This window comes from Haliotis rufescens, unplaced genomic scaffold (assembly GCF_023055435.1).
Source record: "Haliotis rufescens isolate VD_foot unplaced genomic scaffold, xgHalRufe1.0.p SCAF_16, whole genome shotgun sequence".
Lineage (NCBI taxonomy): Eukaryota > Metazoa > Mollusca > Gastropoda > Lepetellida > Haliotidae > Haliotis > Haliotis rufescens.
Window position 1 is genome coordinate 2,848,310 of NW_025963846.1, and position 16,797 is coordinate 2,865,106.

Here is a 16,797-nt window from a genome sequence, read left to right on the forward strand (position 1 = left end):
TCTCACAAATCCTTCATTTTGCAGTTAATATTCTCACAGCGTTCACCTGACGCGACCTTCTATGCAGGAGTTGACAGATACGCTGAGAGGTGTCGTGTTATGGTAAAAGGTCTGATTGTAACAAGATTAACCCTATGGGTATTTTTTAAAAATATAGCTCACCTCGTCACATATGATACTTTATTTATTCCATTTCTTCCTCACAGATGCCAGTCTCCTCACGCTGATGTGTCATGATGCTGATGCTGGAGACAATGAAACGTTGACAGCAAGGATACTAGGACTTGACTCAAATGTCTCCTATCATCTCAGGAATCTGAGGTTGTTTGCCAACATGTCCGATACTGATTACGAATCACTGTCAGCGAAGGAGAGGGAAATATTCTTGGACGTGGAAGTCACAGATAGACCAAATAGAACAGACTATAAAGTAGCAAGAACTATCTTGCATATAAGGGTTTGTATACAGAACATGAATCTGAAACGTGAAATACCATGCGATATTTGTCATTCGTGAAAGGCGTAATCTGTTTCATCAAAGAATACGCTGGTATTAAACTAAACCCCTTTCTGCCGTTATTTACATAACCAATTGAATTTCAAGTTAATAAATCGACAAAACCCTTTCCATATCCAATAGAAATCTCTGCATAAAGCAGAGCCGAATGTTCGAATCCGACTATTCATGATCATGTGTTTATGGATCACTATCAAATAGTGATGATCCCAGGTGTTCGCGAAAGGGCGAGCGTATCCTGCCCTACCGGTGACACCGTCACAAACACATGCAAAGGCAAGTCAAATGTCCACCTAAAAAAACACGGGATCATGTGGTACAGGTCAAAATGGGAATTGGGACATAAGGGTTTTCACTGATGCGTCAAATTTGGAAATGTCCTCCACATGTATACCATAAAACCTTTGAATGTTGTAACCTTGATCAAACAACTTCTGAGCAAGAGTCGTATGACGCTGTTGTAGGATGAATACTGAATGCTGAATGCCAAACCTCACATGCAATTCATAAATAAATTACCAGGAAGCGTACGGGATACATGTACGCTAGTATTAACTGAAACTTCCTCATGCTGTTTCAACGCAAATATAATTTTAAGTTAATACATCCTGTTTGATGAATACTGTCAAACATTCACTATTAGATGACTCTGAGACTCTGTTCTACGTGTACCGTATCTATAGGTTCATTAACATTACACAAATACTGCTGGAGATTTAATTTGCTGATTCATAAACAGATTTTACCGAAAAATGAGTTCGTGCCTGAGTGGATATTACCAACACCCGATGAAAACAACACATTCCCCTCCATCTCTGCACCGCAAGATGCTGCTGTTGGAACCGTTCTTATACAAATGAAGGTGAAGGATGCAGACCTTGGGCCAGATGGCGACATACAATACAGTATTGAATCAGTACACACAGGTAGGAGCACATCTCAGCAGAATTCAATGCAATTTTGGAAACTTTAAACAAAATTCATTTCTGTATATTTTGTGATTACTCTGTTAAAACAGACATATTCCCCATATGCTGGGAAGTTATAGAGCTTTCGTCATATCGACATACATTATTGACTATCATTAATATTAATAATAACGAAAGCGTTAATGTCATTATACATATATTCATAATACTAACCGCAATCTGGATAGACCGTGAACTTAGTTGAGTTGCATCCCTTGGTCGTGACAGGATCCGCTTCGCCCGATAAGATGGTCAGTAAGAACAATACCCATGCTCTAGTACCGTCTATTACCTAGGTAGGTACGTAAGCTTATACAGCATCATACAACTAAATATCTTTAAAAGGGCTTTAACTCTCATGTGTGTTTAAGATGCTGGAATTAATGCGAGTGGCATGTTCTCTCTGGACGAAGTCACCGGTCTTCTCAGACTCGAGAAAAGTCTTCTGAGCAAGGAACAAAATGCAAGCAACATTGAATTTTACTTCCTCACCGTAACTGCATCAGACAAAGGCGTGCAACCAAACTCCATCACCGGTAACCTGAAGCTTATCGTACAACACAAGGGCAACCAACCTCCCAGCTTCGACAGGACGGTATACAGGTGCAGCGTTGCTGAGAGTATGAAGGTTGGAGACAAGCTGGTCGACGTCAACGTTACTGACCCTGAAGGAGAACATGTCAACGTGTCCTTGACGGGTCCATATTCTGACGTTTTCGGTTTCAATGGGACGGAGTTGCGACTAAAACAGAAACTGGACTTTGAGCAGAATAGCAAATACGTTGTTGAGATCAAGTGAGTCCTGGGTATTTGTTTTCGATTTAATATTATTTATACATTTAAACCCGCGAAGATCCGTGTTAGAATTGGTCTTCAGCAACCCATGCTTGTCGTAAGAGGCGACTAACGGGATCGGGTGGTTAGGCTCGCTGACTTGGTTGATGCATGTCATCGTATCCTAATTGCTTGGATCGATGCTCTTGATATCAAGCATACTCGATTATTTACACTTCGCTGTCATATAGCTGAAATATTGCTGAGTGTGTCTTTAAACAACAAACATTGAAATAAAGAAGCAACCTATGAAAGCACTCAAAACAAAGGTTTTACATCTCAATACATAACAACATCACGGCGTAGGTATGAAGAATGGATACATTAAGGTTCGGAATAATCTTAAACATTGCAAAATGGTGTCTGTACTATTTCCATTCTTGATCGCGTATAGTGCAGTATTTCGTGTGTTGGGTGGCCTGGTAGGTAAATCAATATACCCGAACTTGATTATCCAGATGGGCACAATGTGTGAACCTCGTTCTTGACGTCCCAAGTCGTCATATGATGGGCATACTAGTCATGTAAACGTCACACAGTCTGTCCTTTTTTACGGAGTTCACTTTAACAGAACCATGTTTCAAATTGACAAAATATTATATTTTTTTTTCTAATAATCATGGTTCTTCAATTTAATTGTAACCTCGACATTCAGTAAGAGTATCTAGTTTTCACATTAGCGCATTCACATTGGATTTTAGACAGGGAGAGGGTGAGCTCATGCCACAATCAGACTGTTATTTAGTTATTTTGGCATGATTGTTAGGTATTAACCACTTGCCTTCTGGACCCGTGAAGATCCGGGGTAGAATAGATCTTTAGCAATCAATGTTTGCCGTAAAAGGCGACTATGCTTGTCGTAAGAAGCGATCGGGATCGGGTGGTCAGGCTCGCTGACTTGGTTGATGTATGTTATCGTATCCAAATTGCGTGGATCGATGCTCAAGATGTCAATCAGTGGATTGTCTGGTCCAGACTTGATTATTTACATATCGCCGTCATATAGCTGGAATATTGGTGAGTGCGGCGTTAAACAACAAACAAACAAACAAACAAATAAAAACTTGCATTCTGTGTATAATTATACCTCTTTCCATTGTCATTTAACTCACGTCTTTTTACGTGTCATAATCATTATTCCAGTGCAAGCGATGGAGAGATGGAAGTAACGTCAGTTGTTTACATATCAGTTGAAAATGATTATGACGAGTTCCCATCTATACACCTGGTGTCTGACATAGAGATGGTGGAAGAACTGCCAATAGGAACGGCACTCAATGATTGGTTTTCTGTGAAGGATATGGACGTTGACGACAATCACACTTACAGTTTAAGTGGTAAAACATCTGGCTTCGTTTTATTTATCCTTTCTAAGTGTCACATTACGTTATTATAATAATAATTATATATATATAATTCAGAAAGCAAATTACTATTTTCACAATAGACATGAATGTACAGTTCGATTCACAGTGGACCAGTATAACGTGGTTTAGGTAATCAAATTAAATATTTTCATGGAACAAATAATTCTATTAAATCAGTAGGTCATAAATTTGACATTCTAAATTACAGCACGAGTTATTTGAAAGATCGTAAAGAATAAATAATATTTATTTTGACCACAATTGTAAATACGACGATCATGTTGTTGATTACAGGAAACGATTCGTGGTTTCTCACTATCGATCAGTCATCCGGCGAGATATCAGTAGCTAACCTGATTGATTATGACGGTGCAGATGGAATAATCATGTTAAGAAACGTGACCTTGACCGTGAGGGATAATGGAGGCAACGAAGCCGATGCCACGTTCAACGTGACTGTTGTCAATATCAACGATAACACGCCCTCTTGTTCTGAGAAGGTTTACAGCATAAATGTTACTGAGGATACCAGTTACAGTAAGTATCTTGGTTGGTTGGTTGGTTTGTTGATTAACGCCGCACTCGGCAATATTCCAGCTATATGACGGCGGTCTGTAAATAATCCAGTCTGGACCAGACAATCCAGTGATTAATATCATGAGCATCTATCCACGCAATTGGGATCGATGACATGCATCAACCAAGTCAGCGAGCCTGACCACCCGATCCCGTTAGTCGCCTTTTACGGCAAGCATAGGTTGCTGAAGACCTATTCTACCCCGGATCACGTCAAAGGGTATTCTCTTTTACCATGTCTCTTGTATTTCATTATGGTCACCAATACGTGAATGTCTCTTGATTAAGAAACATGAATTATCATACTGCTGGGGGCATTTCATAATGGACATTTTACAAAGGGGTGATAAATATTTTCAAATGGGGCATTTAGATAATAAGCTATCCGCAAGCGCATATATAGAATATATTTGTTCACATTACACACCAGTTGAAAAAGGTAAAAATTTAAGTTTGGTAAAGTAAGAAATAAAAGTATCCTGTCTCATTTTGTTAAAAATAAAAAGTTTTATGTTTTTTGTTACAGATTCAACGATTTTCACTCTTGATTGTACCGATTTAGACAATATTGATGAAACCAATTTTACGACACTCATCCTTGGTTCTGAGAGGAATTCCTCCGCTTTTCGAGTCAAGTCTCTGGACCTGTTTCTGGTAGATGAAACTTTAGACTACGAAAGTGGTGACAAGCAATACATGCTGACGATAGAACTTCACGACATTCCGGAAAATGGTCAACCCAAAACAAGCTTTGTTATAGTTGTTGTGGAGGTAACTCGTATGATTTTGCATTTGTGATTAGATGAACTAGATAATATGAAAACTAGATTAAAGGTATAACTTGGTCTTATATGTATTTGCGGAAGTCAGGGGAACAATTACTTTCACAAATGCTTTCAGAATCATAAATAACTCTGAGAATGATTTCAAACTGAACGAACACGATTAACCGATTTTTAATTCATTCATACAAAATGATACAGAATAATTTTCCGGTATAAAAACATGGTTGAAAATGTTCTACATATATGAACCAATGTTTAAGACAACCGTTCCCTCGGTCGAAACTGTGAGAGACAACGTGTGTGTTTCTTTCGTCCTCAACAATCGCAAAGTGTTACATCGTCGCGACCTCTTCAGAAAAAAACGTGTTGTTTCGTCCTTCAGATATTATCCAAGAACGAGTTTTCGCCGATGTGGGTTTCCCCTCTACCGAACACAAATGAGACATCCTTTCCGAGCATTCACATACCCCACGACACAGCTGTAGGGTCGCCATTGTTGACATTCACGGTCAAGGACGATGACGACGGGCTGGACGGAGAGTTGACTTTCGGCGTCTCTTCGATATTTACAGGTAATAATAATAATCATGATGAAGATGTTCCTTATAATGGACATTATCCACCAACGAGTGCATGCTCATAGCGCTACATGAAACATGAAAGCTTTGGTAGAGAGAAAGAACAGAAGGGTATTACAAGTAGTGGCGTCTGAAGACATCATCTTCCCGAGGCAAGAGAGTTAACTGACTATACAAGTCCAGTTTCCACCCTTGCCGAACTAGGCTGGTATTATGGAGTTACATTTTGGCTGGACTAACGAGTCTATGCATAGTCCAATCAAAATCGCGCACCGAAATCGAAATCCAGTTCGTAAACTGTCGTGCAGATTTCGGTCGATTGCAGGATTTGCAAAGCATGTGCACCGCCAACTCGTTGTCAACAGATATTTTCCAAATCTTTTCATTATTTCAATCAAGGTGCTCACGTGATTTGATGTATTTCGCGATGAAAGACCCGTTTTATCACGATATAGAACTTGATTGTCGATCAGATCGTCCTGACTGGGTGCCACCATTTTGTGTGAAGCAAACGCAAGTGATACGCGAGGTGGAATCTGATTGGTCCATGGAAGAGGCTTAGACGGGACATTACTGGTAATAGCCACTTGTGGCGCTACGATCGAGCCCAGGAATTCCAGCCTAGTTCGGCAAGGGTGGAAACTGGACTTTTATAGTCAGTTTACTCTGATGCCTCGGGAAGATGGAAGACATGGGTTTTCAGGACTTTCCTGAAAGAGGCCAAGAAGGGAGACTGCTTGATGTTGACAGGGCGAGATATCCAAAGTGTAGCTGCTGCTGTTCTGTGGTCATAGGACATAGCATGTGTTGATGCTCTGATCTAAGACTTCTGGGTGGGATGGGAGGTTGATGAGCTCCACGAAGTAGTCGAGAGCAATAATATGTTTTCCAATCTGGCATTGTAAAGTCACACACAGGATTTTATATTCCATCCTGACCTTTACAGGAAGCCGATGTAAGGCTTTCAGAACTGATGTGATATGTAGATGTCTAAACGTTAAAGATATGATACGGGCTGCAGTGTTCTGAACTTTTTGCAGCCTGTGGAACTGTTCTTGGGTAAGACCAATCAAGAGACTATAACAATGGTCCAGTGAGATTAACTTCGTGTTGTAACTGACGTAAATGTATAAGTATCAGGTATCACATCATTTTCCTCTTCCAGATTCGGGAAATAATATCACAGGTCTCTTCACCATCGACGACGTGTCAGGTAATTTACAACTCAACCACAAACTGTCCTCAATACCCCAGGCACGGAATGCAAACTTCTTTAACCTAATCATCGTGGCTTCTGACAAAGGGAATCCTCCAAAGTCTGTAGAAGATAACATCAAGGTGTTTGTGAAGCGAGTTGGAAACCGTCCCCCAGAGATAGAGCAAACCTTTTACAGTCTGCGGGTGATGGAAGACGCCTTACCAGGTTCTGTCCTGCACAGGATCAATGCATCTGATGCGGAGGATGACAACCTCACCCTGAGCTTGGTCCAGATGGACTCCGGCAAGTTCCTTCTGGATTATGATGAGCTAAAGCTGGTCGAAAAACTTGACTATGAGGACCAAAAACTGTTTGTCTTCCAAGTAAGGTAAAGTTGTTAATATATTTACGATCATAGTTTAAGAGACAACGTTCCCATTTTTTCAGTGTTTGTTTGTAGTCTGGTTTGAAGAGGACATGTCTGGCAGGACATGCTTACCCTTTTAGCGAACACCTGGTGTCATCACTGATTTTCAGTGGTCCATTCATATCCTTTTCACAACAATTTTGCCCTTTACGCCAAATGGAATCTGATTCTGCGGATAATCAAGACTGGTTGTTCTCTTGCATTGACTTTTTATATTTTCGTGTATACTTTTTCAGACGTATGCATCATGACCCGCGTAAGGTCAGAGAAGTTTATTGTTTCTCCAGATTCGCCCTGATTGTGATCCGTGGCTTGTCCACACCGTACCTGTGATCGTGGGTTTCACATTAATTACGATAGCTTCGCGATAAATCGCAAAGAACAATGAGAAACGAAGCGTGGTTTATTTCCAATAAAACATTGTTCCATCATGACGTTATTTCTGGAGATTCGAATATGCGCTCGCAACTTGATAACGTTATATATTAGACAACGTTATTTTTGAGAGGGAAGTGTCTAGTAAGTTGTTCCCCATATATATAGCTGGGCTACACAGATAAACGCAGTGGCCAAACGATCGCACCCAAAAGTGGGAGAGATATTACAATCGGTATAAGGAGGAACGGTACAGAAAATCGATGTGAGGATTGTGAGAATATGAGGGAAATACCAGACTTAACCCACCTATTCGTAAAATGGACTTGTCAAACATTTCAGGGGTAGTCTGATGTGATGTGTTCTTACTGACAACCACTGGTTTATTCAGCCCACACTTAAGGACACTGTGACAAAGTTAGAATATTGCAACAAACAACATTCACCCAGCTGCTCCTTTTATTGGACCTTTCACAACGTTTCAATTCGCTTTGATTCATTGCAGCTACTAAACGATTTTGAATACTGATTACATTGTTTGCATCTTCATCCTGAGATCATTTTCCTCACTGAGAGTGTTAGTCATATTTTCAGCACTCCACAGCCTTACATTTTGTTCTCCTATTGCGATTCCAACCTGGGACTTCCGATTGAAGAACCCGGTTTTTATCTTCTAGGCTAGTAGTACCTTGCCGTCACTATAACAATGAGACCAAGATTCTTTGGTTTTCAGTGCAAGTGACGGTAAACACGAAACACTTGCAACTGTGTCTGTAGAAGTTCTGGATATCAACGATGAAGACCCTGTGATATTAACTAAAGACCCTCTAGAAATACCAGAAGAAATACCACCGGGTACTGTAGTTCACCTATTCACAGTTGAGGATACGGATTTCAATGACAGTCTTACCTTGGTGTTGAATGGTGAGCTTGAACCTTGCTTAATAAGAATTTGATATACCGCACGTCCAGTTACATCTGGACAGCTACGATATCCATTTGACAGCCTGTATAATGATAACGTGACCGTATGATCACTTTGCAAGCGTTGTGTTCTCATATTTAACTATTAAACTATTCACGATACATATAAGGACACGGATTGACTAAGCGTTAAGTCCTTTCGTCGCAACAAGGAATGTTGATCGTTGATTACACCGTTCATTTATCTGAAACACCGTTCAAGGCAGCGGGAAATACTGACACACTATGAAAACGCATAGCGGAATTTGGGAAATAATGTTCAGCGAACTGACAGAAAACAAGGAAATGGGTATATGGTATTGCAATAATGTTGTCTGAGTTGAACCCCCAGACATTGTCCACTTAGCAAGCGTCATAATCGACTATGCACTTCTAGTGTTTCATAGAGAATCTCACCCGAGTGTCTTTTGATATCGCAGGTCAACAGGTGTGTGAGGATTGTCACCTGATTATTTGAGAATATCCTATCAGCATAATCCCCCTTATTCGATACACTGATCTGTTTTCTACTTCTTTTCATCAAAGGGCCGAACGTATATACTAGTACCAACAGACTGTCAACTAAAACAACACTAACACAATGATAGCTGCAAGGAAACCATTCTCACGCTTGACCGTCAAACATACGGACAGTTAGCTTAAATAATATTAAAATAAGGTAGGAATCTCAATGAAAAAACATGGACAGGGGATTTATAGTGCACAGTTATTTTATTTATCTCTGTCTGCTCACAGTTTCTGCTCAAAACGTCATTTGAAACAAACGAAGCGTTTTCAGGTAAGGTTTTTATTTACGTAGGTTACATTAATTAAAATAACACAGAACATAAATCCAGCCCGTAAATGTTTAGGAAAGAGTATGGGCACTCGCATATTTAAAATGCGCATTAATGTCTAAAATCAAGAGCTCGCATTATTTTCATGTCGCATTAAATTCCTGTTTTACAGTATATCAACACAAGTCGATAAAATTTTTAAACACCGAGGCTTGTCGAAGTGTTGATGTATTTGATATCAAAAGACACGAAGGTAGGATTTATATTCATAATCCAAAATAATTCTTCCAACTTTTTTCAGTTTGTAAACAGTAATAAGCAGTAAAGTAAAGTAAAGCTAACCAGTTTTGGTGGCAGAGAGAATACTGATGTCATTTGATAGTGACGCCATGATTAGCGATGAGGTCACAATGGTCTGCAAGTACTGTGATGCCATTTTATTGAAGCAGTATATCCTCAGAGATATTGCTTGATCTCACCCAAGCGATTACTCCCGTGGAAGCCAGTTTTGTGTGATAAAGCATGTATTCATACCCGGTATCACCACGTGTAAGTTTAAATTTGTTAAGACGCTTTGCTAACAACGCCGTGACATCACTTAGAATACAGGAAGAAACAAGTGTATGATACTGTGCCATACATATTCATTATTTTTGCGAAAATATATACTGTTTTACAGATAAGATAGATTACAACATTTTTGTTATGAAATATTCTAATATGATTTATACAAACATTCCAACAGGCAATGACAGTCAGTACTTCGACATAAATCCAACATCTCTGGAGATCCGAATTAGAAAGGCTGTGGACTTTGATGGCGATAATGGTCGTCACTTCCTGGATGATTTGACCTTGACTGTTGTGGACAAGGGAGGCAACACGGCCAACGTAACGTTCAACGTTACAATTTCGAACATAAACGACAATGCCCCAATATGTTCAGACACCCTGTATACAGTAAACATCACAGAAAACACACCCACAAGTAAGGAGTCCCTATCATTTTTAAATGGTGAGTGTAATTTAGTTTGGAAGTTGTAATATTTTCACCATGTTTGGGTCAACACTTGACTTGTCATTGCATGTGTTTGTAACGGGTGCCATCGGCGGTGTTGAATACGCTCACCTTTTCGCGAACACTTAGTATCATTACCACTTAATAGTGATTCATAGTGACGATTTTAGCAGATATTTCTGATTTTGGAAAGGCTCTTGTCGCTTTGATTTTTGTCTTGTTTAAAGTGAAATAAACAAATTAAAGCAGTATTTATCTTAATATCTACAGAAATGAGAGTAACAGTAACTGACGAAGAGCATCAGGAAAAGAAAACATTATAGAAAACCCTATTATTTAAATGAAGCCTTCTTTGCTTAAAGTGAGTTTCTCTTTCAGATGATTCAATCTTCACACTGGACTGCCAAGACATAGACGATAATACAACCAACCTGACTTCAGAGATTAAAGATGGAAACCATTATACGATGTTCAAGACGAATGGCCTTAGCCTTTATTTGGATAGAGAAATTGATTTCGAGCAATGTTGTGTACACCAACAACCATTCCTCCTGGCCGTCCTTGTAACGGATCAACAGAACGGAAGTCGTGGGCGGGTCAACACTGCCACTGTCCTTGTTCATGTCCTGGTGAGTTTGACCAATGACCTTTTAACACACAGGGGACACAGATGGCCCAGTTGTCTGAAGCGCCGCAACTCGATTTGCAGAGTTTGTTTTAAGTCATCGTGACTGGACGTGAGTTCGTAGGACCCGTAAAGATCCGGAGGAGAATAGGTCTTCAGCAACCCTTGCTTGCCGTAAAGGCGACTATGCTTGTCGTAAGAGGCGACTAACGGGATCTGGTGGTCAGGCTCACTGACTTGGTTGATGCACGTCATCGTATCTCAATTACGTGGATCGATGCTCATGATTTCAATCACTGGATTGTCTGGTCCAGACTCGATTATTTACAGACCGCCGTCATATAGCTTGAATTTTGCTGAGTGCGGCGTTAAACAAACAAACAAATCGTATTCCACAATGTCCCCGATAATTGTTATTGGTCCGTCAGTACCATATCTGTCCAAGGATTCCGCAATTTTGGTTTGATAAGTTTGACTTGATATTCCAATCTATACAGATGTAATCGAACCCCGTTAATTCGTATGAAACCATTCCCATGTTACAACGTCCTGATGAACAAATTTGCAGATTAACGGAACTGGGGAATTTTGTGATTTTCACATAATTATTTAAAAATGCTCTAGGGAGTAGTCTAACGGTGTAGAGTTTCACAGGCCTTTTGGCAGTACAAGTATCCTGTGCCAATTTTACCTTTACACTTCTCAGCTGTTATGTTACATACAAGGCAGTTCACATTACGCCAATTTCAACAAATGTCACAACGTAATTTATACATTGGAAATGATTCTTTGGCATTTAATTGGCCAAACCAGCAATTTTGTTTGCCTTTATATTCCATAAACCCCAGCTACATAAGGCTACTCTACTAGAGGACTCCTGATTGGCTCATAATGGAGTGGGCGGGGATTGTGTTGCATTCTTATGCTGAACGATGTGACTGGATTCGTATCTTTGTCTATAATGCTGTGTGGTTATGATTAAATTAGCAATCTGTGAAGTTATTATTGTTGACTTATTGTTTATCAAATATCTTTTGTGTTTGTACCCCAACAACAGTAAAATATATTGCAGTCAATTGTCAAATAAACTATCAATAGTGAAGATTATATTAGTAATAATATGTGAGTGAGTGAGTGAGTTTGGGTTTAACGCCGCTTTTAACAGTATTCCAGTTATATCGCGGCGTGTCAGCTTAATGTGGGAGGAAAGCCCGAAGTGATGCAGGTCTCAGACGTTTACCACTTCGGTGAAACCCACGAGCAAGGGTATGGTGCTGACAAACCTAGAAACATAATCGGGGCGAACCGGGATTCGAACCTGCAATCATAGGTTTCTGGCGTGCCCAAGGGATGCAACTCTGCACAGCGAATCGCGGCGCCTTAGACGACTGGGCCACCCGTGCCCCAAGTAATTATATGTAGAAAAACGTGCATACCTTTAGTCAACACGTTCCTATGCTACTGCACTGTAGTGCCGATTTGTTTGGCATATTTTGATTTTCCCCCCAGTAACGACCCTTTCGGTTTCAAAATCTCCGGAAACTTCTTGTGTATGAAGTAGAAGTTCTGTGTATATTTATCATCTAAGCAATGGTGTTTCTAAACAGATTATGAATTTCAAATGCATAACTGAATACATTTACATAATATTCAAAAATCGAATCTTTTTTACTTATATTGTTAATTATTCTTTCTATCATAGTCAATCATAACAATACTGTTATACGTATACAGCATTCACGGTCATTCTTTCATCGTTGATAGTATGATGGTTTCAACATTGAACGTGTATCTTCCCCCTTCTTCTTATATAACAATTGGAAACCACTTTGTCCTATACCAGATACAACCTTCAAACGAATATGAACCGGAATGGTCATCACCCAAACCAGACATCAATGGGTCATTTCCGGATCTTCATATATCCCAGAATGCTCCTGTTGGCACCGTTCTCATCTCGTTCAAGGTCAAGGACGACGATGCTGGAGATGATGGAATAATTAAGTTCAACGTTATATCCACAACTTCGGGTAAATATTTTTGAACTTTTTCTGCACATGTATACAACTAGTTTCTACTTTTACTTGATAAAAAATTAGGGTATCCGCAAAGTGTGAGTGAGTATAGTTTTATGTCGCTTTTAGCAATATTTGAGCAATGTAACCAGAAATGGCCTTGTATATATATACTATGTAGGAAATCCCTTAAGAACGAAATAATTTTCAGTCAAGAATGCAGTGTGTACAAAAACAGGTTCATGGACATAAAACATTTACTATTAAACATGTACTTTGTTGAATATACTGTTGGGTATGTCATGACAAATATCTGTATAATGCCACATACATGTTTAATTTGAAGTTTACACGATATACAGCTTTTCCATTGAACGAGAGGTCTGTTACATGACCGCCAATTTGACGTTCATACGTTTTTCACGAGACCGTGTTCTTGAAGTGACGTTAACACTGACGGACTACTTTGGGGAAAACCCCTGGGAATTCCCTAGGACGAATACATACAGAAGCGTTGATTCTAATAATTTGAACCCTTTAATTTTGAACTCAGCGTTTTAGCATACACTGAGAAACGTCAGAGAATTTGACTGCGTGAACGTTTACGAATATTCTCGCTGCGTCCCATTCTAGTGAACAAAATAAAGAAATTCATATCCAAATTATCGTAGTATTGACTCGATCCGTGTCAAGACGGACAGTGACAGTCTGCAGCAATCTATGAATTTACCTGAGTGTCTATTTGGCACATCTTAATATTAATCACCTTTCAATGTTCGGCCAATTCACAATGATGACCAACACATGTGACCGCCACAGATTCATTAACCACTTAGGAAATCTCTCCCGTCACATTTATGGTGTCGGCCATTTTGACGTCTTGTACTTGATGTAAATGTATCACGACGCGTTGTTATTCTGACTGACTTACTGAGGTAGTTCTTAACACACCTTTCCCATCCAATGATGATGTTATTCGAATACCTTTGTTGTAGACAAACTACAACAGATGTACCTGTAGAACATGTTGAGCATACATACTCCCACGTCACCTGTCATGTTGAGGAACTATTTTATTCCGCGAAACAGCTGATTGTTGTATGGCTCTCAGTGAAAACATGAAGTCACATGTACTAAATAAAATTGTGTATAGATCTAGGCCTATGCCATTCGAGGTAACAAATATGGAGATAAAAACCATAAGAATTGACTTTCACTTTGTGTGTGTTCTAGGGAGACAAGCTCCGACTTTCATACAGTTTGGCCCTCACTCTTTAAAGGTTCAGCTCCGACTTTCATACAGTTTGGCCATCACTCTTTGAAGGTTCAGCTCCGACTTTCATACAGTTTGGCCCTCACTCTTTGAAGGTTCAGCTCCGACTTTCATACAGTTTGGCCATCACTCTATGAAGGTTCAGCTCCCACTTTCATACAGTTTGGCCCTCACTTTATGAAAGTTTATAACTCCAATGAACTCACACAAAGTGAAAGTCAAGCTAATTATAAATTGACTGCTGACCCTTTTTTCTTTCAGATACTGGAGAGAACACAACGGGTTTGTTCACTGTAGATGATTCCACGGGAAACCTGGCTATTATGCGAAATTTGGTAGCTGAAAAAGACAGCGAACATGTACAATACTATGATATAGAAGTCCAAGCATCAGATCGAGGCTCAGTCAAAAAGTCAGTTCAAGGTCAGATCAGGGTCAGACTCAAGCATATCAACAACCAGCCACCAGTCTTTGCAGAAACTGTTTACAGAGTGGAAGTAGGGGAGGATACGGATATTGGAGATGTGATACTAAACGTTACCGCTTCTGATCCAGAAGGAAAGAACCTGACTTTAGATGTCGTGAAGACCAATGCGGATTATTTCAAATTCGAAGATTTGGCGTTAACGTTGCAGAAAAGTTTGGATTTTGAAATGAAAAAGTTTTTTGCCATCGAAGTGAAGTAGGTTGCCAATTTGTCTGAATGAATGTTTGCGTGCTCTTGATTAGATATTGTTTTACGTCGCATCTGGCAATATTCCAGCTGTATCGTGAAGAATCATTACGCCCGGATAACCTTTTATAGGACGTCGTAATCACGACCGCGGCATAAACGACAAATATACGAAACATATGTGAGTTAGTTGGGTTTAACGCCGCTTTGAACACTATTTTAGTTATAATATATCACGGTGTGTCAGCTCGCCGTGGTAAACCCGCTTACCATGCGTACAGAGTTTACACTCCAGGTTCATAATCGGAGCAAATTTGGGATTCAACCCCACCATCAGCGGATGTATCGATACACTGCAAATTGCGGCACCTTAGACCACCTGGCCAAAAAAAACAAGGTGAGGTGAGGTCAAATGGGGTTTAACGTCGCGTCCAAGATTATTGCACTTAAATAGCGACGTGCATGCACGTGTGTGTGTGTGTGTGTGGCTGCTTGTACTAGTCCGGACTGATGCCGATTTATAGTGCTAGCTCACTGAGATACCATGCCGCAGTTTTAACATGAATACCTCAATCAGACACAGTATACTGACTCCGAGCCGACCAGTCCTTGTTTTAGCCCCTTAATGCCGAGCGCCAGACAGGGCAACAACAAGTACCATCTTTTAACGTCGTTTTAGTATGACGCGGCCGGGGATCGTCTCCGGGCGGACGCTCTACCACTAGACCAAGGAGGCGGTCACAAAAACTTAAATAAAACGGTGTTATAGGGGTAGTTCCATGTTTAAGGGATCTCATAAGATATGTGGATAAGCCTAGTTGTTGCAACGTCCGTTTAATATGCCGAAGACCTAGGTTAGAGACCCGTGAAGTTCCGGGTTAGAATAAGGTCTTCAGCATTCCATGCTTGCCGCAAAGGCGACAATGCATGTCGTAATAGGCTGACTGGTTTGATGCATGTCATCGTATCCCAATTGCGTGGATCGATGCTCATGATGTTAGTCACTGGATTGTGCGGTCCAGACTCGACTATTTGCAGACCGCTGCCATATAGCTGGAATATTGCTGAGTGCGGGGTAAAACAAAAAAACACCACCAACAACCACCTGGGTTAGAGTTCAAAAGTAGGTACAATGTGTGAAACCAAGTCTTAGAGTAGCCTTGGCTGTAACTGTGCTTAAATACTCATACATGCTAAACGCCAAACATTAACCAGTCTCGATTATCTGCCGAAACAGATGCCATTTGGCGTAAAAGGCAAAATAGTGGTGAAAATTATATTGAATTTATCATTTATCATTTGGGTTGGGGTGGCCTCGAGGTTACAGCGTTCGCTCGTTACGCCGAACACACGGGTTCGATTTCCCTATGGGTGAATGTGTGAAGCCCATTTCTGACGTCCCCTACCGTGATATTGCTAGAAATATTGTTAATATTTTACTCAAGCTTATGATTCATGTTCCAGGGCCTTTGATGGGGAGCAGGACGCCTCTGCTTCAGTCTACGTGACTGTGACAAACGTGTATGACGAAACACCTGAAATCACGCTGGAATCCACACAGCTGCAGGAAGGGTTGTCAGCGGGAGCTGCTCTCCACAGGCTGTTCCATGTAGGGGACAGGGACATTGATGACGTCGTTAACTACACACTAAGTGGTGAGAACTATTACTAAAGGATCACCTATTGGCGCACGAGAGACAAAAAACATAACAAAATAGTGTCATGACAGTGAACGGACGTGTTTTTTTTATGACTGTCAGCACTTATTTGTGTTTGTTATTCATAATATTGAATGACTTGGGATAAAC

The 16,797-nt window shown here is 40.3% G+C and overlaps 1 protein-coding gene across 1 annotated transcript in view; it reads left to right on the forward strand.

Annotated features, from left to right (window-relative positions):
• The window catches only part of LOC124144897 (protein dachsous-like), a 105,113-nt gene that overhangs the window by 67,905 nt on the left and 20,411 nt on the right, over positions 1-16,797 (forward strand). Inside the window, exons 34-47 of the mRNA XM_048396705.1 lie at positions 207-430; positions 1,257-1,443; positions 1,857-2,280; positions 3,463-3,656; positions 3,981-4,223; positions 4,789-5,033; positions 5,430-5,619; positions 6,791-7,211; positions 8,359-8,549; positions 10,131-10,373; positions 10,782-11,032; positions 12,872-13,058; positions 14,578-14,998; positions 16,454-16,644. Of these exons, the coding sequence (XP_048252662.1) occupies positions 207-430; positions 1,257-1,443; positions 1,857-2,280; positions 3,463-3,656; positions 3,981-4,223; positions 4,789-5,033; positions 5,430-5,619; positions 6,791-7,211; positions 8,359-8,549; positions 10,131-10,373; positions 10,782-11,032; positions 12,872-13,058; positions 14,578-14,998; positions 16,454-16,644 (3,612 nt within the window). The remainder of the gene's footprint in view (positions 1-206; positions 431-1,256; positions 1,444-1,856; positions 2,281-3,462; positions 3,657-3,980; positions 4,224-4,788; positions 5,034-5,429; positions 5,620-6,790; positions 7,212-8,358; positions 8,550-10,130; positions 10,374-10,781; positions 11,033-12,871; positions 13,059-14,577; positions 14,999-16,453; positions 16,645-16,797) is intronic.